Source organism: Odontomachus brunneus, unplaced genomic scaffold (genome assembly GCF_010583005.1).
Source record: "Odontomachus brunneus isolate Ranch 3 - 2012 unplaced genomic scaffold, Obru_v1 Obru_scaffold_125, whole genome shotgun sequence".
NCBI classification, from domain to species: Eukaryota; Metazoa; Arthropoda; class Insecta; order Hymenoptera; family Formicidae; genus Odontomachus; species Odontomachus brunneus.
The window spans coordinates 1,032,779-1,056,213 of record NW_022639575.1 but is presented as its reverse complement, the minus strand read 5'-3'; the positions used below and the strand labels follow the sequence as shown (position 1 = coordinate 1,056,213).

Genomic DNA, 23,435 nt, shown 5'->3' with positions numbered 1-23,435 from the left:
ACTGCTCGTGTGACACACGAATGCATGTATAGCGGCAAATTTTAATAGATTGCGAAAAGTGCAACTACGCGAAGAACGCGCGCTAATTAAACCACAAACTTTCTTTCTCGATCCTCGGGAGATCTCATTTTAGGCGACCGTGATGCAATTTGCAGTTGCACTCTCGTAAGAAGACGCCCGAAGAATCCAAATCGCACATGTGAACGTAGCCATGCGTATATTATACGTAGCGAAAACAATTCCTACAGAATGTACTGAGGAGATTGATGTATTTTTCATTATATTTGCGTCTCTCCTTTCTTTTGACGATCCGCAGCGCGTCAATCGACGAGAAACACGCGCCAGTCTAGGATATAAATTACACTATGTTACACTTTATTATACATTCTACAGACGTACACACATATTACGTACAAAGGTTGAATAGCTAACATGATCGGGATTATAGTCCGCCGAAAAATATCTGTGTGTATATATATGTGTGTGTGTATGTGTGTGTGTGTGTGTAAACATATAAACAAAATATATCTCTGTACATAATCTACAACGCCAGTTACTCAATACATCAATATATCATACACAAACATTTACATCTCACGTGTCAATATCTGCACGATAAATAGTCTTAGCGACAGTTACCGGCGCCGCTATCTAATCTATCGCGATTAATTCAAGAGCGCGAAAGACCGAATGCCGAAGAGCTGTGCCGTGTATTTACAGAAATGAGTGATTCTGCGATTCTTTCGAGGCTCGCGACGCGCGCGAGCGCTTTGGCAACGGGATGACACGACGTGAGCGACGCACAGCGTACAAAGCTAATTTATACGCGAGTTTACAAAGGGAAAATTAAGTTTGTCGAATGAGAAGATTTTCGCGGCCGATGTCTCGGCGCCCCTCGGCGGAGATTTCCCATCTTTTTACAGATTAGTGCCATCAATAGAGCATGTGGCTAGTTCTTGATGCACCTGTGAATCGATTACCCGTTCAATTTCGTCAATTGTACGCCATTAGGGATGGAATCAAGCTCAGCGAGGAAGTATCCGGGATATTCGAGTCTGCGTCTTCGCAGAAGAGTGGCATTCGTGAATTCAATCACGCACATATTCGTCGTTTCGACAAAAATATGTTTTTAGGGATGAAAAGGTACCCCTTGAAAATTTCAGATTTTTTCGCTTAATTTTCAAGTACTTGCGAACATTAATCGTTCGAATCTAATTTTTGAATCGTTCAATCTCATTGAGGAAGACGAAGAATAGAATTGAAAAGTGTTTGTAAAAGATATATAATGACAATTCGCGACACGCTTGATTCCATCCCTCCCCAGCGTGTCGGCGCACTGAGAGAAAAAATATCTGAAAAATATATACTCGGTGGGTAATACTTAAATTTAAATTCGTTTGTTTAAGCAGAACAAATCATTGCCTTCACGAGAAACAACGATTGGTTTGGAAAATCTATATTTTGTCATTTGAGAGAAGTTTTTTTTCAATATAAGTATGTGTATTAGCACAAGGAATTATGCTATTAATACCCATCGAATAGATGCTTCTTTTATTTTCTCTCAGTGTGACGAGGGATTGAAGCCGGACAATTTCTGCAAAGTCGACAAATCGCGAGGTCCAAGCGAATCGCAAAGACAAAGGGTTTTGTTAATGTAGAAGTCTCTACCATTAACCTATATAGAAGAATTTTATTTACGCTCCTGTGCTGGAAAACGCAGAAGAGAGAACGCACGGCCGACGCAGACGTGAAGAAAGAATTAATCGTCGAGAAAATAAAATAAATCGTCGAGATCGATGGACCAGCGTGTGCGGAATTGAAAATCGAGCGCATCGAAATTATACCGGCTTTGACCCCTGTCGTCCCCCTGCTCTACCAGCGACGTCCACCTACCATGAAGAGTCGACGACGTGTTCGGCAGGGAGCTGCCTAACGAGATTTCCGTTCCCGGATGCTCGTGTATCACCGTCTCGGTGATATTGTTCTCCGCTTCGGAATGCGCGCGACGGTGCTCCGCTTTCCGCCTCTTCTCGGTGCCGCCGCAGCAATGCTGCTCCCGCTGTAACGTCATCTCGTGGGTATAAACCGTCTCGCCGTTCGAGAACGAGTGGAATCGTTGCCGTCGCTTCGCAGCCAGATTCGCCCGTCTTCCGACCACGCTCGAGGTGTCGTGGCCCCCTCGCGAGACCTCGTTGGCTCTCTCACGACGCTGAAGGGATTTCAGCGAGTCCTCGTAGCCACTACAAATTCCGCAGGAGGAAAAGAAAGATTCGCGCGAGTCACATCGATGGAAAGAGATGAGATACGAAATGCAAATTCTGTTAGAGCTCCTGGCCCCTTGCCGGCCATTTTGATTCATGACGTCAGAAGAGCGAGGAGATGCACGCCTAAAATCTCTGCAAAGTGTGTGAAATAAGAAGGCACATTCCAAAAACGACATTGGCAATCAGTCAGGTACACTTCCAAAATACTTTCTTTTCCCTCTAACGACTAATAAATAACCGTAAAGTTAACATGACATGCAACCTTCATTTTTAACTATTACACTTTCTTACTCTGTCTTGTTATATTGATTTTATGATTATTCATTGATTTTTAGAGCAAAAGGAAAGTATTTGGAGGTCTTTAGGAGTGTGTTCAATCGATTGTCCTTCCATGAATGTATCTTTTTATTTCGACATACTTTGTAGAAATTTTTAGGCATGCATTTCCTTGTTTCTGACGTCATTAGTCGAGAGTTCCGCGTCAAGGGACCAAGAAGCTTTAAAATAAAATTTATTTGAAATCAATCGAAGAGTCTGTTGGATCGTCTGGTTAGCTAGCATGAAGAGAACCGTTTTTCTCAATCGCGCTCGAGATATCTATCGCAAACTAACCGAGTCGAAATTTTGGCTCGATGTTAGACCTTGAATTCTACAACTCAATAGGAACTCAGCACAAAGTAGGTAATTCTAATGATATAATTTACTCCTACTTTGACTTTGATAATGTCCGAAATTTCCTTTTCCACTTTTTTTAACGTCAAAATAGGTGTTGGATAGAATAGTAAGGCTAAAAGTAGGATCAAAATTTCGATTCAGACATTGTTGCGTCTGCACTTCGTCACGAAAAGTCGCTCTCAAATTGAAATCGCGAACGGCGCCATATGCGCATATCGATCTCTGCGGGTAGAGCGCGTTTGAGCGACGAGAACTTGTATACCTGGAGTTTCCACTTACTTGCTGCTCTCGCCGCTGGAAGGACTGGACGAGTGACTGCAATGGCAGGACGCGCGCGCCACGATGCCAGAATCCTGACCGCTGGAATGCAAGGATGTCGCAGATGCCTCGAGGCCTTTCAACGTACCCGTCGACCTCACCGCGTGTTTGCCACCCCCGCCCACCCTGAAAATAGCCCCGTGGCGGTGGCGTCGATGTTGCGAGACACTCAACTATTCCTCGATAGAAACCGTAGGAACCGATAGCGGCCTTTTCTCTTCCGACATTCGAAATACGTGACGTCACCGAAATCGCGCGAACATCCACCATGATCTCATCAGTTCGACAATAGTCACTAAATGGAAACTTACGTGTGAAAACGGACGCAGTTGCTGCCACACGCTCTGCCGTGCTCGCATATGCTTTGCCGCCTGGGCATTTCGGAGCAGAAGGGCTCGGGGTCGTAATGAAGGCCGTCGACGAAAGTGGGAAAGAGTGGCGGCTTTTGCAGGGTGCCGGCGGGGTCCGTCAATGCGAATCCGACAGGGCCGACAGTCGAGAACATCGCCTTCTCTCGTCGTCTACGACTAACGTATGGAATTCGACACTGCCGTTTAAGATATTTGCGCGCTTTATTACGTTGAAGCGAGAGAGAGAGAGAGAGAGAGAGAGAGAGAGAGAGAGAGAGGAAGAAAGAGAAAGAGAGAGAGAGCAGTGTTTTAAATGAATAATGCTGATTAAATGCCGCGGAGAAGTCAACCGATATGACTCGATCTCTCGTTTGCATTATCGTGCGACCTATTTCTCGTTATCTCTTTCCTTGAACGATTAAGGACGCTAATTTTTCAACAGTAATTTAAACTTACTTTAAGTTTAAATTCTGCTTGACTATATCAAGCACGTAGCTGGGCTACGTTCAGTAGAGAAAGCTGCTCTGCGATCGTTGCTAAATTCGTGAATCTGATTGTTGTATGCTCCTAATCTTGATTAAATTTGAGAACATACGCCAATTAGATTCACGAATTTTACGACAGTTGCAAAGTAGCTTTCTCTGCTGAACGTAGTCCTTGTTAAAACAGAGTTTAAGCTTGAGTCTAACAAGATACTCACGAAGTTTTACGTCCACTTTTCAAGGATGTATATATATTTTTGAAAAGTATTCACTCCGAGACAAGCTCAACGATATAATGTTGCTGCGCGAAATGAAAACATTGGCCATAAATCAAAATTTGACCAATAATGAAACTTAGCTTACGAATATATAACTTTTAATTCTGCTGACATATTTCGAAAATGTATATATTTTTGGAAAACACTTATTGAGACAAGTTCAACGATATATTACACGCCTGAACAGGTGAAAATAAAATTATATATATTCATAAGCAGTCATTAGTTTCATTGTTGACTAAATTTTGACCTCAGATTTTTAGTTGATTTTTAAATGTTCTTATTTCGCGCAGCAATATTACATATCGTTGAGTTTGTCTCAGGAGTGAGTACTTTTAAAAAATATGCAAATCTTTGAAAAATAGACGTAACACTTCCTGAGTGTCTCTTGTAAGTTTAAACTATTACTTGAAAAATCGGTCCTGAGCTACCGAATGCCAAAAAGTAATATGTTAATGAGCGTTAATAAATAAATATTTCGTCCCTTCTGTTTTAGAATGAAGGAGGACGCATACGATGAAGGAAGAGAGAAATAAACAGAGAGAAAGAGATCCTTCCCCGATATGTTCAAGAGTTAGTACGGCGGCATGGATGAACGTTGAGCCGATGTTAGGTGAGATGGCGAGCGAGCAAAACCGTATTCCGCGTACCGTTTGTTGCGGCGAACACAGGCGACGCACAGAGCAGTCACTAGGGCGCCGACGAACACGACGCAGCCGAGTACCACGACGCCCACCTCGAGAGTTGATAGCAGGTAACGTTGATTGCCTCTACGCGGAGCGTTGCCGGCGATGTCCAGCACGCGATACTCGTCCAGCTCGCGCTTTATGTCCATCTTCTTACTGTTGAAAACGCTGAGAGGTTCAGCGTGCATATGTCGTTAGAACTCGTCGACCTCTTTTCAACAGCAACTCGATAACTTTAAAGCTTATCTCGATAACTATAAATATTTCTGTGAAACGCGAGTCAGGTTCAGTTGAGATGATCTCTCCTTAACGAAACTCCAGGCTGAAACAGCCCGAAAATGAAGCGACGAAAAGTCGCGTGTGACATGACGCCAATTAAAGCAAATCGCGACTGATTAAGCTTTCGTTAAGAAAGAATCAACTTCCTTTGATGAACCTCGTTGATTAATAAGGAACTGTTGCGAACAGTAACACTCCGATAAGTATTAGGATAATAAGATGAAGGGATCCCCGATGATAATACGATTTGTTACCTGTGCAACGTATCCATGTCGACCATCACGTTCAGATGAGGGTCGATCGCGTACAGATAAACGTCGGTGCTGAAAAGGAAAGGGGGAACAATGTTTTGAAATTCAACGAGCGATCGTCGGTCTCTCTCTCGGACAACACGCCACAGTGTCGTACGGCGAATCACTTACGAGGCCGCGTCGATCAGGTTCCTCTCGATATGTGGCTCCAGCTTCCGCACTCTCACGTCCAGGCCGGTGACGTTTTGCAACGCGCTGCAAAACACAACTCGTAAACACATCACGTACAGATCGCAGATCGTCAGCGATTGTCGCGGAACTTACATGGTGATGTTCTCAAGTTGCGGCTCGATCTCAATAGGCTTCCGTCCCATCACCATGACAACCTGTTTCTGATCATCCAACACGTACACCTACGAATTCGAGAGCGAGATGCATACCGGATATCGGAACAGACTGCTAAGATAGGTGTTAACCCGTAACAGGTACCATGCCTTTTTAGTCAAGCTATAGGTACAATGAGGTCCGGCGGACTCCAATAAATTTTTGCCATTTTAATTGATAATAAAAAGTAGAAATAAAAACGCTTTATAGTTCGAAAATAATACTTTACGAATATTACAACTAGACATATATAATAACAGTCTCAGTTTTTCAGTAATCTAAAAGAAAACGTTAACTGATTAACGTTTATAAAATGAACACAGTATGGACAGTGTTGAAATAAAATACACCGAAAGACAAATAATCGGAAAAAGAAATAAATGTAATGTTTTAATCTAAATCTACAAATTATAGATTATATAAAAAATATAAACAAGTATTGTTAAATTAAATACAATATTAAAATCTTAGAGGGTTTTTAGATGCAATCGTTATAGATAGTGCTTGCACATTTGGTGCATACTGGTTCATTGCATCTAACATATATTTCTTTGGACTTCATATCTTTACTTCTAGGACATTTATTACATCTTATTCTGGATGGCAAAATAATTTTAGATCTTTCAGTTTCTTCAATTTTTAAAATAGATGAAATTATTAAACGCCACGACTTATGAATATATTGAGTTGTAAGACGTCTTTTAAGTTCTGCTAACTGAAAGGCAAGAGCTTTTACTCTTTTGCGTGAAGAATGAGTCATATTGAGCTGAAGATTAAGAAAATTATTTTCATAAAAGTAACGTTAACGGTGGGGTCACTGTGACCCCAGACGAAAAACAAATGCATATAATTCACAGCTACTTACAAATAACTCGATGATCTTTTCTTCTGTCACACTGAAAACTGTTACTCGAAAGGTACTGAAGATATTAGCGTCATACAGTGGATAGTTTAGGAATTATCACGAAAATAAAATTAGTTGGGGTCCCTGGGACCCCATGGTACTTGTTACGGGTTAAATGAAATGAAGAGCAAAAAACATGAGGCAGGAGCAGAAAGTTCAGAGAAAGAGAGAGGGGGAAGGGAGAAAAAAGGAATTTATTTACTTTTGGGACTACGTCTCCTAGAGTTATAGAAATTTTTGAAGAAAGATGACGTACAATATAAAACGCAATACCGGATGTGTAGAAGTAATGTATAAGTGAATAAAGAGTGAGACATTACGCTGAAAAGAAAAGTGGCTAATTCGAAGTCTAAAGCTGTGAGCAACTAATTAGCACTGCGTATTGTATAATAAGAAAAGATTTTTAACGGTAGATAGAGAAAGTCAATGATAATAGTAATAATAATAAGCGACGCGAAGGATATAACCGCAGCGATACGCAGTGAGTAGTAAAGAGCAAAAGAAAAAAGAAAAGGAATTTCAAGATTAAAATCAACAACGCTTAAATGAAACCTGCACTAAAGAGAAAATAATTGTTTGTACCAAAAGAGCTGGTCATGTTGACGATTCGTTGACTAAGGTTAACTCCAAATTGATTAGATATTGAAAGAGGACAGTTCTGAACTTGAAAATACTAGTGGCACAGAAATTATTAACTCAGGCAGGAAATTTCAGAGTTCTGATGCAAGAACTTTAAACGATTTGTTAAACAGCTCTGTGCGACAAGCTGGCACCGCAATCCTGCAGCTCGTGACTCGTGTGACTCTGATTGTAGCAGACACAAAAGAGAAAAAGCAAGGGAGATACGAGGAAGATCGTGTTTGCAAAATTGTAAAAAGGAGACATCCCATGTTGTTATGTGTATGCATGTGTGTGTGAGAGAGAGAGGGAGGGAGGGAAAGGGAGAGAGAGAGAGAGAGAGGGAGAACAAGATAGAGCTTCCGTCTTTTGAAACATCCCATTTCCCCGACAGGGAAATTAGACCGAGCGCTATCTCTGGACAGCGAGCAATTAAGATACACCGCGCGCGAGGTGTGGGAGTGTAGAATATAGCGGGCTTGCAACTTACGAAAACATTGGCGATGCTGCTGCGTCCGCTCTCGGCGCCCTGCCTGTCGGTGGCCTTGACGTCGAAACCGAAGACGCGTCCGGCGTCGCGTCCGAAACTCGCCACGGATCGCACTTGGCCGCTGAGCGGGTCGATGGCGAAACGCGGCGCATCCTCCCGGCCAAGTATCTGGTAGCGTATCTCGCCGTTTATCCCCTGGTCCGGATCCTCGGCCTGTGCGAGTCGCCAAAGTGAGATGCCGAATCGCGCACTCTGGAGAATGCTTAACTTCCGAGTGTTTCGTTCTCGCAGCGCACTATCTGACACACTCTCCAAAACTGATACCGATTCCTTTAAAGCCGAACTTCTCGACCGCGATCGTAGCAAATTTCCGCTCCAAATGCTCCTCATCCCATTAATGCGTTTCTGTTAGGTGGCGATTAATGGTCGCGGTTTCGTGTACAGTGAAAAAGATCGCCGGCGAAGAGTAATCTCGGCAAATTAAATCAAGGGAGGGAAAAGCAAAGGGAGAGAGAGAGAGAAAGAGAGGGACAGCGCGAAAAGGCGAGAGCAAAGAGCGCGGGAGTGCAAGGAGTAAAAACCAAAATGGATTAAACTGACTCGCTTTGAGTCGCATCCGCACGCGTACATACATATATACATACATACACACTCACACACACATACATTCATACATATATACCTCCACTTTGACGACCTCGTAACCGTAATGAGCGGTAGTGGGTATAGCGGCGAGGATCGGCCTGCCTTTGGACTTGAATCTTGGTGCATTGTCGTTGACGTCCTTCACCCTCACGACAATCCTGGCTTCGTTAGACGCCAGGCCGTTCAGCCTCTCGCCGGTCACAGGGTAGATCATCACCGGCATACCACGACCGATCTTGAGCCGGTCGACCCTGACCTTCGCCTCGTAACGCTCCCGAGTCTCGCGGTCGACCTCCGTCATCAGATAGAGAGAACCGTTCTTAGGATCGACGGAGAAGTGATCTCTGCCGTCGGAGCCATCGGCCACGACGCTGTACCTAATATGATCGCCGCGGTAATCCTCGGCGAGCTCGAGCTGCGCGACCAATAGCGGCACCGTGGCGTTCTCGTCGACCTCCAGCTCGTAGTATCGATGCCGGAAGGCCGGCATCTTGTGTAACTCGTTGTCCGCCTGCTGGCCGCCAGCGTCCTCGTCGTCGTCGTCCACGTTCAGCACCGTGACGAGAACCACCGCCGAGGAGGTGAGACTGATCGGTGAGCCGAGGTCGCTCGCGGTGACGATCAGGCGGTGGCTCCTCTTGGTCTCGTAATCGAGCTTGGCAATCGTCGTGACGACGCCCTCCTTGCTGTCTACCGCGAAGTACTGCTTCTCCGCGCGGTCCTGGTAGCTCAGATCGAAGAGGATCAGCCCGTTGCCGTTGCCCGCGAAGTCGCTATCGTTAGCGTACACTTTGGCCACCTGCGTGCCGATCGGGCTGTTCTCCAACACGGAGACTCGGTAAACCGGCAAACGAGTCGCGCCCTCCTCCAGCTCGTCGTAGCCATGGAACATTGGCGCGTTGTCGTTCACGTCCAACACGTTGATCTCGACCTCTACAGAAGAGCTCAGGCCGGGTGAGCCGTGATCGCGGGCTACCACAAGGAGACGATGAGTCGTGATTTTTTCCCGATCGAGCGTGCCGCTGATTCGTATCACGCCCTCGTACGAGTCGATGTTGAAGGATCGCGAGGCGTTGCCGAGTCCCGAATCGTCGTGGCTGGTGACGAGCTCGTAGCTGAGCTCGGCGTTCTCGCCGTAATCGGCGTCGAGCGCGCGGACCGCGCCGACCGTCATCTCGTTGTACGTGCCTTCAGCCACGTCGAAGGTGTACCAGGACTTGTCGAACACGGGCGCGTGGTCGTTCACGTCCGTCACGTGGATCCTGACGGTGATGTTATCGGACAAGCCACCGGGGTCCTTCGCCAAGACGAACAGCCGGAAATCCTTCTCCGGCGGCAGGCTGCGAGCCACCGATATCTCGGCCGTGCGCGGGTCAAGGTGGAAGTAACGGCGACTGGTCGCGTCGTAGCGGCGTGATCTGCCGGAGGTCGTCTCGTTGCCGAGGCTGTACGTTATCACCGCGTTCGCGCCCTCATCCTTGTCGTCCGCCAGCAGACGGATTATCGGCGCGCCGATCGTCGTGTTCTCCGGCACCAGCAGCAGCGGCGAGCGCCGTCCGCCGGCCGCCGAGTCGTTGGCCGGGACGTTCTCGTCCGCCTCGTCCTTCGCGGCGTCCGGCTCCTGCGACACCCGCACGCCCTGATCCGGCAGCACCACCATTCGTATGAACTTGGGCGCGTTGTCGTTCTCGTCGAGCACCGTTATCCTCAACGTGCTCTCCGAGCGGAGGCCACCTGCGACAAACAGAGGCGTGAACGAGGAGCCGCGCGGAGATAAATCGCGATATTTGCGCTGGCGGAAGTGTAACTCGGATATATACACACACACACACACACACACGTACCGTTGTCGGTGGCGGTAACTTGGAACTCGTAGTTAGCCCTCGACTCGCGATCTAGGGTGCCGTCGTCGACGCCCACGAAGTGTACATGGCCTGTTATCGGGTCGATCCGGAACAGACCGCTGCCCTCGCCGCGCAAAGCGAAGGCGAAATTTCGATTCTCGCCCTCGTCTTTATCGCTCGCCACAATCGGATTTGACAGAGTGATTTCCGTTCCCGCGGGACTGTTCTCCATGACCCGGCCTTCGTAAGCGGATAGCGTGAATTCCGGCGCGTGGTCGTTCTCGTCGTCGACGATGATTCGCACCTGCGTGTGTCGCGATCGTCAATGCGAATCGATTGGTGTACCGTCGTCGACAATTTTATTGTCGCAATTTTCATATCGTGGAAAAACGGAGTGGAAGTGCGGAGATACCGCGTAAGGTGAAAGCACACACGGAAAAAATAGTATGGTTGGCCCACACGTAAATATTTCCATGCCAACCAGGCTCAATAGTAAGATACCGAACAATTAATTATGCGATTGCTGCAACCATGGGGCAATTTTGTTGAGTTACTGGTATAGCAGCGGTAATGATATCTAGTTGGTCTGATCAGTATATTCACGGTAAATGTCAGTTCGACTAATTTCCGATCGCCACAAGCAGATCACGCGCAACTATATTGATATAGCTGATACATCAAAGCGTATGATTGAATCATAATCAATCATACGCATTATCATCGCACAAAGATAACTGATACAAACTAATTAGATATGTTGCTCACAAATATTTCTGTTTGTGTATATCATATCTCTTTTTTTCGTTTATGTACCATGTCTGAACGTCATGTTATGTTCAATGTCTGAACGTCAATAATACTGTTACCTAGCTCTGAATATCTTATTGTTTTGATTTTAAATTCGAATATTTAAGCTTTCAACGTAGAACATATGTATATATTCTTATATATATATTCTTATATAATATATATATAATATATATATAATATATATATATAATATATATATATAGTATATATATATATATTATATATATTATATATATTATTATATATTCTTATATAATATATATATTCTTATATACATATATTCTTATTAAATGTATATATTCTTATATATATTCTTATCATAGAGTTTAAATATTCGTATTTAAAGACCAAAACAGTAAGAATATTCAGAATTAGGCAGAATAGTTCAGAATTATCAGCGTTATTAATGTTCATTCGTGCTTTTACCTTAATTAAAAAAAGGATAAAAAATGGAAAAAAAGAGGTAAATAAATCGGGGTTGAAATCGCGTCAATAATGTACCTGGAACACACTAACGCCCCGCGAACTTTCGGCAATCACGGTGATGCTGTAATTTTGTCTCGTCTCGCGATCCAGACCCTCTGGAGCATAGAGAGAACCATCCTCCGTAATAGCGACATCAGGCACATCCTGCTGATTGACGATAAGGAATCGAGTGCCAGACGTAGTCGCCGCCGCCGTTGTGCGATTGTGCGGAAGCACTTGACCGATCAATGCGCCGGGAACGTTCTCCTTCACGTGGAAGACCAGAGATGCGGTGGTCGTTCCCCTGCAATCAACGGTCGTCGACTTTTGAATAAGCAAATGGCACCGTCCGCTCGAGTCGGGACCTTCGACTTTTCGGCGCGTCCCGGCAAAATCAACCGGCAAATCTGGCGCATCGATCCCGCCTTGGCTGGGTTACATCGAGGGACGCTGCTCAAGACGTTTGCCTAAAAGAATAGATGACGCGCAACGACTCGATCGCCCAATCCTCTCCTTCTGACTCGACGGATGAATCGACTGTTGATTAACGCGGAAAAACCTCGCGTTTCACTTGGTCCCCATTCACCGAGTCGCGACTCGCGGTTGAAAGTGTCACTAGAGCCATTAAGGCCTGTATTAATAGTTGCTTGAAACTTGTCTCGAGTGAGAGCTATCCAGATTTGAATTTTAAGTTAGACATGAATCTTTCAGTTGAATCATAATTAAAGATATAATGTCATCATATGATTGAATTCAAATCTAGGTTTAAATTCCGACTCGATTATCTCACCTGGGACAAATTTTAAATAACAACTATTGACTAAATCCAAATCTGAAAATTTCACTTGAAACATTTCAAGTAATGAAACTACTGCTACAGGCCTAAGAGAAGAGGTCTCTTACTCACTTGGTGAAAATACCGCGGTCGTCGTTGGGATCCACCACGTGGATCGACACGTTCGTGATGAGCGTGAGTTCCCTCTCGTCGCTGACGACCGCCTCGAAATCGTATATGGACTGGTCGAAGCGCTCGATCACCTCCACGACCGTTATCGTACCGGAGCGCTCCTCCACGGCAAATGGAACTGAAATCCCATCGTGCATGTATGTATGTATGCAGCATGTGTTACGCATTTGCATGAGTAATACGGGCAATTTTTGCGCGCCGCGTTTTCCGGCCGCGACGGCGTATTGAAATTAGGCCACGCTCGCGCATATGTACCGCGGCGTTTTATTAGATCGTTAAGAAGTCCCATAGCCTTTCATTTACGCGGGCAATGCGCGCGGATTAATTAACGCGCGTGCGGGGCGCGCGCGTGAGAATCATGTATGCAAACAGACACACACGCGCGCGCGTACATACGTACCTCCGTCCTCGTAGCCGTGCAGCAGATCGTAGATGAGGTCGTTGCTTTTCACGGCGTCGTTCAGGCGAATCTGCCCGACGCTGGTGCCTACGGGCACGTTTGCACCAACCCAGAACTCGTAGGGCGCGCCGACGAAATCTGGCTCCCACGAATCTGGACCTGGAAGAACGCGAACGTCTCAACGGAAGTTTCGGATTCGAGCAAAAACGGAGGGGGATGTCAGGAGAACGCAATCTTGAAATTCAAATTGGTCTGTCCGCTCGACCGATCGAAAACTCCGCTTTCTACGTTCGTCGCGGTCATTGCCTGCGCTCTCTTTCACTCACCATCCGCTCGGAAAACGTCCACCGTGACCACCGCCAAGGAGAATCTTCTCTCGCTGGGGTTCGCCGGCTGATCAGCCGCCTCCACGAAGATGGCATGCCTGCCTTCGAGTATCGGACTCTCCGATACCATGACCACTCCCGTTTGCTCGTTCACCGCAAACGGTGGCTTCCGCAAAGTAGAGTTGCCGGGCTTCTGTAGCTTGTACCGAACTAGCCCGTTGGGTCCCAGATCGTCGTCCATCGCGTGCACCTGCCCGAGCACAGTGCCGACCTTCGCGTCGCTTCTCGCCACCAGCTCGTACAGATTACTCGGCACGAAGATCGGATTGTTGTCGTTGGCGTCGAGCAGGGTGACCTCGACGTCCACGGACGATCCCTTCGACGCAGCCACCGACCCACCTGTCGCAACCACGCTCGGTTTGTGTTCCACCGCGTACACCTTCATCTTCAGGTGATCGCGCTTCTCGCGATCCAGCACTCTCTGATCCTTGACGGTGAGCCAGCCGGACTCCGCGTCCACGGAGAACGCGCCCGACGGGTCCTGCAGCTTGTAATCGAACTCGCCGTTCTCACCCTGATCTTTGTCGCGCGCGACCACCTGCAGCACGCTGAAGCCGTTCGGCAGGTTCTCCACGATGCTGATGTTGTAGAGATCGACTTCGAATCGCGGTAAATTGTCGTTGAGATCGAGCACCTCCACTTCGACTCGCGCAACCGTCATCTTCAGCGGATTGTCCACCTGCGACGCGTGGATCTGCAGGTTGAACGTGTTGCCCGGCAAGTTACGCTCGGCATCGAGGTCGATCGGCCGTTTCAGGAACAGCGAGCCGTTCTTCGGGTCGAGATGGAAGAAGCCACGCTCGTTGCCGGATATGATGTCGTATCGCACCGGCACGTTTATATCCCGGTCGCGGTCAGCCGCGTGGATCGGGCTGGTGAAATTGATCTCCGTGAAGATCGGATACTGCTGCGAAGCGGAAAACCACGCCACGTTACGAAACTTAATAATATATTATAATATATTAATAAACTTTATATATAATAATATTAATTTTAATAAAATTAAAATTAATACAATATATTATATATAATATTTAATATTATAATATATTAAATAATGTTAATAATGTGTGTCGCGTTGGGAAAATTATTCAATTATTAAATAACCATTGTTTTCTCCTTTTGTAAATATATTTGCATATGTCTTTGTCGTAACTGTCGCAAACAAGTAAACTATGAGACGGGAAATTATGACTTTCAACTTTAACATACATATTGCAAAACGAATAAAATTACACAAAATTACATTCTTCTCATTCCTCGATATTTAGACCAATTTCTAAAGAGCTGAACAGAGTGTATCATTATATAATATCAAATGTCTTGAGCTTTGACTGTAAAGTCGAAGAAAAAATTCTTTTCCCAAGTTATATGTTTAATTAAACTATTTTCCTCTAAATAAGGAAGGAGATTTTCTTATAATACTTGTTGGAGAACTGAACTCCCAAAAATTTCAGATTCCAAGGGACACTTTGAGTGTAGCGTAATGTTCATAGTTATATATGTATATGTACCGGCATAGGATAGAATTCGTAGATTTTCGCCTTGTAGATGTCCCGCGTAAACTTCGGATCAAGATCATCGTTATCCACTACGGTTATCTTTACGGTGGTGTTCGTGCTTCTGGCGGGAACGCCTCGGTCCTAAAACATTACGTTAGTACATGTTTCACGTTATCATATCCCGTATAGTTAATCCCACGAATTTTGCGTATTCTCCGGTATTATTGAGTCGTAACACGTGAAATTTGTCGAGGTAACTCTCATAGGATATTCTCGCGAATTCAGCGGATATTCAACCTGATTGCCGATAATCACAGACGGATAATCTAGGCGCCGAACGAAAGCGAAAGCAGCGTTTGTTTTGAAATGAGAACGCAAAACAAAACCGTATTGTACGTTTCGCATGAATAGGCCCGCACTTTTGCTAGAAAGCAAACGGCTCCGTACTCCGAAGTATCCAAATGTCTTTGTCGTAACTGTCGCGGACAAGTAATTCAACCATGAAGACGTGAGATTACGACTTTCGACTTTAGTGTATACATTGCGAAGCGAAATGAAATTAAACGGCGGCACACGCGGAGCGTGTCGGACAAAGTTGCTGAGCCAATTGCTCCTTTATAGATTTATTGGCTTCCGCAGGCAGGTGGACTTTTTACTCGCATTTCGTTTCATTGTTCTTTACAGCGACGTTACATCGTCGCTTCGTTCCTCAAGCGCGTGTACTCACAGTCGCCGTAATGACCAAAGTGAACTCGCGATCCCCGCTGTCGTAGTCGACCGGTTTGCGCAGTATCAGGGCGGTTCTGTGGCCGGACTCGAGGGAAAACTTGCCCTGCTCGTTCCCCTTCACAATGGCATAATAGACGTCGCTGTTCGGCGTGTTCGGCTTGTCGCCATCCACAGCGTGAATCCCGCGAAATATCGTCACACCTGCGGCATTATATCTCGCGTCCTTACACTTCATCTTGACCCTTGAACCGCGACATGCGCGAGAATTGTACTCCAGAATCGCCGATTAAGGAGACAGAACGGCGGAAGACTTGCAACGCGATTGGGCTTTTTCCGCTCAATGTAAACGCACCGCACAGCGCACGATTGATCGTTAGAACACGTTTCTGATAAACGCAAGTCTCTGACTCTACCGGTTATGGAATTCGCGAGAGAGTTGAATTTTTCTGAGCCGCCATACGATTTTGCTGCATCAGTCCTAGAAGTCGCTTTTTAATGTCTTGACGCGCTAAGGGAGAATTGCACGATTGATAGAGGAATTGACGTTGGATAACGGCAAAAAGCCGCACGATTGGTCGGCAAGGAAAGTAAAAATAAAGTGTATGTTAGAGAACTGTGAAAAACGTGTGCGAAAGCAACGAGCGGCCCGGTATTGCGTTTTCGCGAGCGCGAATTACGCGAGACACGTGTGCGTGAAGCGAGCAGGATATTAATTAACCGAAATTCACAGGTGCGCCGCGCAATTTATGATATCGCTATATATGTTCGCTATATCTCACCGACTGGCGTGAGCTCGTCCACCGTCACATGATAAGGCGCATCGACAAATTGTGGCGCGTGATCGTTTATATCCTCCACGTAGACCGTCACTGACAAATGCGACGATACCTGGGCATAAACGGCGAAACATAAGTCACACAGTCGCACTGGATCCTTCCGTCTCTTCCTGCCCACCACCGTCCTCTCTCAGTCTGGCAATTGGCACTTGAAACTCTTGTCTCACGTGAGACACTCAGATTTTTACTCAGAGTTGCCCCACAAATTTTCAGTTCATGACAGTATATCAGTTGAATCGCGATTCAACTGGAAATCTCTCATCTGACTTTAAATCTGAGCATCTCACTTAAGAAGAGTTTCAAGTAAGGACTGTTTACTTTCCGCTTAAAATCTTAGAGAACACTATTGTATCTTTATAAATGAATTTGAAGGTATACGAAAAATATTTGGTTATGTTTTTTCTGCTAAATATGCTAAAACAAAACAGAACACATTTGTATAAAATCCATATGTATTGTATAAGAAATATGAAAATGATGGCGTGATCATGTTAATGACGATCGCCTCAATCAACATTTTTAGAGTTTTCCATTCACTTGGCATATCCTTAAGAGGATGCTGGATACCGACATAACGCAGTTTCGTAATTTACATTGCTTTTCTACTTGATTGCAAAGAATTGCAAATATCTCTACAGAGTGAAAGCATAAACGTCAATGCATGGAGAAACATAAGATCATGTTTTTAATTAAACTCTTTTGTAAGAGACATAAGATCATGTTTTTAATTAACTCTTTTAATTAACTCTTTTGTACACACACACACAAATTAAAATTTTTATTTAAAATTTATTAATTTTTTTTATTTAAGAATTAAATAATTAAATAATTTTATTTAGAGATTCTTAGTTAAAAATTAAATAATTATTTTTCACGAAATCTTTTTTGCTCACACAGTATTCGACGTTTTTTCACGCATTGATATTTGTACTTTCACTCTGTGCACTCTGCAAAAAGCATTTGCAATTCTATGCAACCAAATAGAAAGACAGTGCGAACTGCGAAACTGCATTGTGTCGGTATTCAGCATCCCCTTAGTACAACGGGCTTTATCTATTCCTGTTTCTAATTCATGTTAAATTATCATGATACACTTAGGTAATCTCTATAGTTGCGTAAATCGTAAAGAAGGTAAAGAGGGTAGAGGAAACTATCGCGTTTGAGAAACGAATGAAGGAAGAAAGAAAGAAAGCCCGACAATACTCTCCCGGGCAGGCGATACTTTGCGTACTCCGGGCGTCTCGGTGGAACGGCATTTATTTAGGCGCGTGCACGCTCGTCGTCGAAAGGATCGATAGCGGGTTAAGAGTAGCCGCAGAGGTTCACACGAGCCGTAATCATCGTAATTCAGCCGGGTAAATAGTACATTGCGGCGGACGACGAGGGTCTCGCCATCGATCAGCGCTTTCGACTCGACGACGACGCGAGGCCGTCGTTGGCCGGGATCGTTACGACGATGATCCGGTCGCCGAAGATCTTCCAGAGCGTCTTGGGGATGCGCTGAATTATTGAAAAGCGGCAAGTGGATCATAGAGAGAGAGAAAGAGAAAGAGAGAGAGAGAGAGAAACGTTAGCTGCGATTCGCGTCGCGTACGACACATCGACGCAAAGTGCGCAAAGGAGGAAACGAAATCAAACACGAACGCGTTATTACGCGTATTAATGACTATCACCGGACTTCAGTATTTCCACGCGGGAGTAACGAGTTACATAAACACGTTAAGTATTACGTGTAGGCGAGAGAGGGTGGGGAAAAAATCACCGTTTTTTCGCGCCTCGTGTCAAACCGGTCGTCGCACGCTCTGATTGCATCCGCGGTGTCGAACTCAAGAGTCAGAAGTCCGAGAAAAAGTCGACGCGTTTGAACGACAGTCGTTCAAAGGGCAACCAGTGACACTCCGGCAATTCGAACTCACGGAGCGGAACCCGAATAAATTAGCAAGCGCGACCGAAATCGAGTTTCCCTCCCCTTCCGAGTATTTCGGATTCGCTTGAGTTCCGTCGCGTGCGAGAACTCGCGCGGATCAACGACCGGCAAAATATCGGGATTTGCAAATTCACCAGCGAGTCGCCGCTGCCCGATTCGCAGGAGATCCGAAACTTCAACAGGTTCCTCGGGGCTTCCGCGTCTACCAGGTCCTCCAGGGACTGAGCTAGGATCAGGGAAACGTGCGTCTTGTTCGTCTCCTTATAGGCAAAGAAACCGGCGTCTTCTTCCTGCAAAATGAAATTTACCGTCTGTATTTCTGTGTCTCATGAAGGAAGAGGGTCCGTTTCGGCGGTCCTCGATCGTCAATGTCAGTAGAAAGTTGGAGCAATACCTTGTCAACTGGCAAAATGGCAAGTCGATTTCTGGGATGGGCCTCCAGCGAGAGGATTTCCGTCCCTGTCTCAAGATTCTCCGGTACCCTGACAAATTTCAGATACTCGCCGACCGGGTGAAATTGGCATCCTAACAAAATAAAGAGTCTTGACATTAGATCGATTATAAGGCAAGCTCTCGCGCGAAATCAGAGTTAAGAAAAGTGAGACTATCAATTCCCGGACATGCACCTAATTCTAGACACATTCTTATTGTTTTGGTCTTCAAACACGAATGTTTAAACTTTCAACGTAGAATATAGGGAATTAATAAATATAGATGACGTAACAATGCTTTCTTGAGTGTATTCTATGCCAAAGAAATTGCTTAATTTCACAAGTAGTTTAGATAGAAATTTTGTCTCTGTCATTTATTGGTTACAAAACATGTGCAATATCGCAATTAGTTATTTATCCATCTTTTCTAAGTGTTTGAATTTTTAATATAAAAAAACATATACATATATGTTATATATATATATATATATATATATATATATATATATATATATAGAGAGAGAGAGAGAGAGAGAGAGAGAGAGAGGGGAAAGAGTTGTCGAAATCTTCTAAATCATACCTCATCAATTTCTTTATTATTATCGTACATAACGATATTTAACAGTCTTATCGACTTAAGGTCACGTGGTCTCAGGAACAAAAACATACGTATATAAGCACAGCTGTCGAGCTATCATAACAGTCCTTGACACTAGGGGGTTGGGAGACGTTGCGCGTGATTTTCGATCTCCCGAATCGCTCAACGTTTATGCGAAACGCTTTGCATTATTTCGCACGCGCAACTATCGTGATAGCATCATCTTGAGCAACATCCTCGAATTCCGAGGGTAATCGTCACTCTTTATCTCTATTGTTCTTTGTTTTAAATTAAAAGAAAAATGTTCTGTTCTCTGAATGTACTGTTCTGAGTTTCTGTATTCTTAAACGCTGTTCTTAGACGCCTGTCGCCCCCCTGTAACTAATCAGATAACTTATTTCTTGTTTCAGATCTGGCGATAAATGCAGTTCCTGGAAGGTGCAGTTTTGGTTCATGTGGATGGTGTGCCGGAGGATCCGGTTCAGGTCGAGCAGGATCAGCTTGAAGGTACGTTTCTAGACTTCCTGTACTTTAACATTTATTAACACTTCACGGAAAAAAAAGAATGGTTGTGCCAACCATAAAAAATAGTATATATGTCAACTAGAAAAATAGTAAAATGTGGCATAGCTTTTCTTTCTGGCTTCAAGAATCAACTCTTGGTTGCACTGACCTACCGATTCGTTGCCTCAATGCATTTTTTCAGACAAAGAATCACGATGCTAATGATGTCGCATAGATCAACGTGTTCAAGAATTGATTGCTAATGCCAGAATAAAAGCCATACTGTATTTTATTATTTTCTGGTTAAGAAAATCATATTATATTCTTTTTAACGCGTTTGTGATCGGGAAAAGGGACATAATGTAAATTGTTGTACCGATCGCGAAAGGTTGACACGCTCATGCACTCTACTTGTCTCTATTTTTCTCGTTAAACCGTTAAGTTTTCTATCCAGTCAACAATATATCATATTTTTGGTATTTCAGAATTTGCAGTAGAGCGTGGCTGATCCTGAGTTCCTGGTATTTCGGTGAGTCAAAACAATGAGCGTAAATATTTAAGGTGGTGGTGAGTCTGTCGGTGTTTGAATGTTATAATGTAGGCCACGCGTCCTGTAAGAGGCGATCCGTACTCAAGACATTGAGACAGCTTTATGAAATAACCGTTAATCAGCAGCAATGCGCACGCGAATCTATTATAATTCTAAAAATACGGTGCCTTGTGCGATCGCCGAAAGAGGGGCGAGAGGTGGTATCTAACGGCGCCTACAATTTTTAATTGCTCGCCGGCCGTTTCTGCCCGCGCTTTTCTGTATGAAGAGAAGGCAGGTGCGAATCAATGGCGCGTCTGGCATTCTAAAATAGCGAGTTCAATGCGAGCTCCCGCGGGGGGATCTTAAGAAGCGTTTTATCCTTCATTCTCGAGACGCAACATCGGCTTTGATTATTTCGTCCTTCACATCTACGTAGCATCACGGCAATTTCTCCATAATACACGGTAATCCGCGGACGCGCGAGATTATAAGCTGAATAAATCGTCATTTGCGCGAGAGTGGCGACTGTATCATCGTCCGCGATAAGCGCGGAGGCATCTTCGAATATATCGAACACGATACGACATAAACAGCGTTGTTTGCCATCGCCGGTTGCGTGTCAATTTCCGGCCACTTGTCAACTCCGCTTCCCTTCAACTTACTTTTGAAGTTTACGACAAGAGCAGCCCGATGTATGCAGCCAAGATAAAATATTTTGGAATCCTTAAACAGTTACGTCTGTGCCGTTCGCGCAGCTACACGGAAACTTTCCTCCCAAACATTTCCGATTCTCCGCCGGAAAGAGACATTCTTTGTAATACTTTTTTTTATCCGCGACCGTAGATATTGCAATTACGATTCCATAACGTACGCAAATGTATGTACTATACGTGTACTGAGTGAAAAAAAAACTGAGAAATGAAAAATATTTATTCGATGGGTGTGTTAATAACATATTTACTTGAATTAATGTTACATTAAATAATTTTTCACTGAGAAGAAATATTTTTCTCAAATGAGAAAATTTATATCTTCTTAAAATTCGTTGCTTTTCACGAGAGCGATTGCTTGTTCTATTTAAACAAGAGAGAATTTATATTTGAGTAAAGGGCCGATTTTTTCATTCTATTGGTAGATTAACAGTTAAATCATACGACTGTCTTCGTCTAATTTAAAAGGAAAACGAGGACAGACATATGATTTAATTGTTAATTAACTTATGAGAAGGTTGAAACAATTCTTAAATATGTTATTAGTATCCAACGGATAAGTATCTTTCAAACGTTTTTCTCTCAGTGGACGTACATACACTTAGGCCTGTGTTAGTAGTCGTTGCTTGAAATTTGTCTCACGTGAGATACTCAAATTCGAATCTAGAGTTAGATCTAAATGTGTCAGGTGAGCCGTACGATTGTACAGCGACGTTACATTTCTAGTCGTCCTGTTCCACTGAAAAACTTACATTCAATTCTACATTCAAACTTGAAAATCTTGAAACAAGTTTCAAGTTGGACAACTATTAATGCGGATCTTAAGCACATGTTAATCCGACCGAATTTCTCCGTGATACTTAAATAATGGGTCTTCTCACCTGCACAGTTTACTATGTGGATCAAGTACTTTGTGCACGTGAGGGATAGGTAGTGCGAATGTCACGCGATCCCGCGATTTAGCGAAAACCATCAAATTCGTGATGAAATCTCGTTTTACTATTAATCGCGCCGCTTTGCATATGTAATAAAGCATAGAAACTCGCTCCAGAGCGTCACGTCATTTAGAAAGTGCAACACCGTCGCGTCAAACATATCATTATATATCATTAGTGATATAAATGTTAAGAGGGATCACTTGCTTATTCATATAATAAATCATGAATGGATTCGTATAATAAATCAAAACGGACTCACGTGGCCTCCTGCCGGATCTTAGATATAGACCAACATTATCTCGTCCCCTTATATGCTCTATTTCAATCATTTTATGAATGAAAATTGCATTTATTATCAGAAGTATTATATCATTGCAAGAAATTTCATTCTAACTAATAATACATCGCTTAATTTTATTCAGTCATGATGGAGAATATTAATAGAAATTTCAGGAAGCTCGAAAATTTACTTTGCTATTATAAAATCATTATTATTTCTACTTCTTAACTGCAATATTATTCCGATTTTCATGAAATTTAGGGAAAAGTACTTATATTTTAAAAGAACATTTCGCGATTTTGTTATCTTTTCCAGATAACTCTTTAAAAAAAGCACATGAGCAACATATTCCTAGGGCCATATAGTCTTCCCTACTTTTACAGTACAAAAGGGAAAGAGAGAGACGCACTTTGGATAATTCAATGTTCGAAATTCCCTGGCTTTGCACGTCTGAAATGCACTCGGGCACGCACGCGCGAGCGTATAAAATAATCGTCTACGTTTTACGTACTAATTGTTACGTACTCGCCGCATCCACGTGGTGAACGCGGCCGGCTAATTATCCAGCATAATCTGGATGCAGGAGTGAAACATCGCTTCCGACTGCGAAAGGGAACAGATCTCGCGAGACGATAGGGAGTCGCGCGAGAGCGCTCGTTGCGTCGTTATCCAGCGGCAACGGAGGAAGCTCCTCCGCACGATCCTCGGCCGATTTTATCTCAATTTATTCTGGGCTGGATGCCGCGATCGTTCGCTCGATCAGATCGGAGAAGGATTCGTGCGGTGCATCACGCGGCTCCGCGATGTTTGCAGATTTTCAGGCCGCTTTAACTCTCTCACTCCTCCCCGGCGGCGCTCGCGTGTGGCTCGTTAAGATACATTTACAACTCCCCCGTGAACGCGAGGCTCTCTCTCTCTCTCTCTCTCTCTCTCTCTCTCTCTCTCTCTCTTT

At 44.3% G+C, this 23,435-nt stretch overlaps 1 protein-coding gene and 1 long non-coding RNA gene across 10 annotated transcripts in view; one reads left to right on the top strand and one right to left on the bottom strand.

Annotated features, from left to right (window-relative positions):
• Nucleotides 1-263: 263 nt before the first annotated feature.
• LOC116849744 (cadherin-89D) overlaps nt 264-23,435 on the bottom strand; it is a 55,438-nt gene continuing 32,266 nt past the window's right edge. For 2 of the 9 annotated variants that reach the window (XM_032827188.1, XM_032827189.1), the window contains exons 3-22: nt 18,885-19,015; nt 18,625-18,780; nt 16,507-16,615; nt 15,726-15,928; nt 15,011-15,139; nt 13,437-14,403; nt 13,111-13,269; nt 12,651-12,828; nt 11,780-12,047; nt 10,469-10,772; nt 8,662-10,358; nt 7,980-8,192; nt 5,908-5,996; nt 5,755-5,838; nt 5,587-5,655; nt 5,018-5,221; nt 3,569-3,784; nt 3,219-3,383; nt 1,894-2,249; nt 264-955 (exon numbers count right to left, since the gene is read on the bottom strand). In XM_032827188.1, the coding sequence (XP_032683079.1) occupies nt 918-955; nt 1,894-2,249; nt 3,219-3,383; nt 3,569-3,784; nt 5,018-5,221; nt 5,587-5,655; nt 5,755-5,838; nt 5,908-5,996; nt 7,980-8,192; nt 8,662-10,358; nt 10,469-10,772; nt 11,780-12,047; nt 12,651-12,828; nt 13,111-13,269; nt 13,437-14,403; nt 15,011-15,139; nt 15,726-15,928; nt 16,507-16,615; nt 18,625-18,780; nt 18,885-19,015 (5,735 nt within the window). In that variant the 3' untranslated portion in view covers nt 264-917. Of the gene's footprint in view, nt 966-1,893; nt 2,250-3,218; nt 3,384-3,568; nt 3,785-5,017; nt 5,222-5,586; nt 5,656-5,754; nt 5,839-5,907; nt 5,997-7,979; nt 8,193-8,661; nt 10,359-10,468; nt 10,773-11,779; nt 12,048-12,650; nt 12,829-13,110; nt 13,270-13,436; nt 14,404-15,010; nt 15,140-15,725; nt 15,929-16,506; nt 16,616-18,624; nt 18,781-18,884; nt 19,016-23,435 lie in introns of all 9 variants that reach the window. The other 7 variants (XM_032827190.1, XM_032827193.1, XM_032827192.1 and 4 more) reach the window with 7 other exon arrangements.
• LOC116849746 overlaps nt 4,980-23,435 on the top strand; it is a 43,212-nt gene continuing 24,756 nt past the window's right edge. Inside the window, exons 1-3 of the long non-coding RNA XR_004379197.1 lie at nt 4,980-5,121; nt 19,930-20,026; nt 20,509-20,552. This is a non-coding gene — a long non-coding RNA (uncharacterized LOC116849746). The remainder of the gene's footprint in view (nt 5,122-19,929; nt 20,027-20,508; nt 20,553-23,435) is intronic.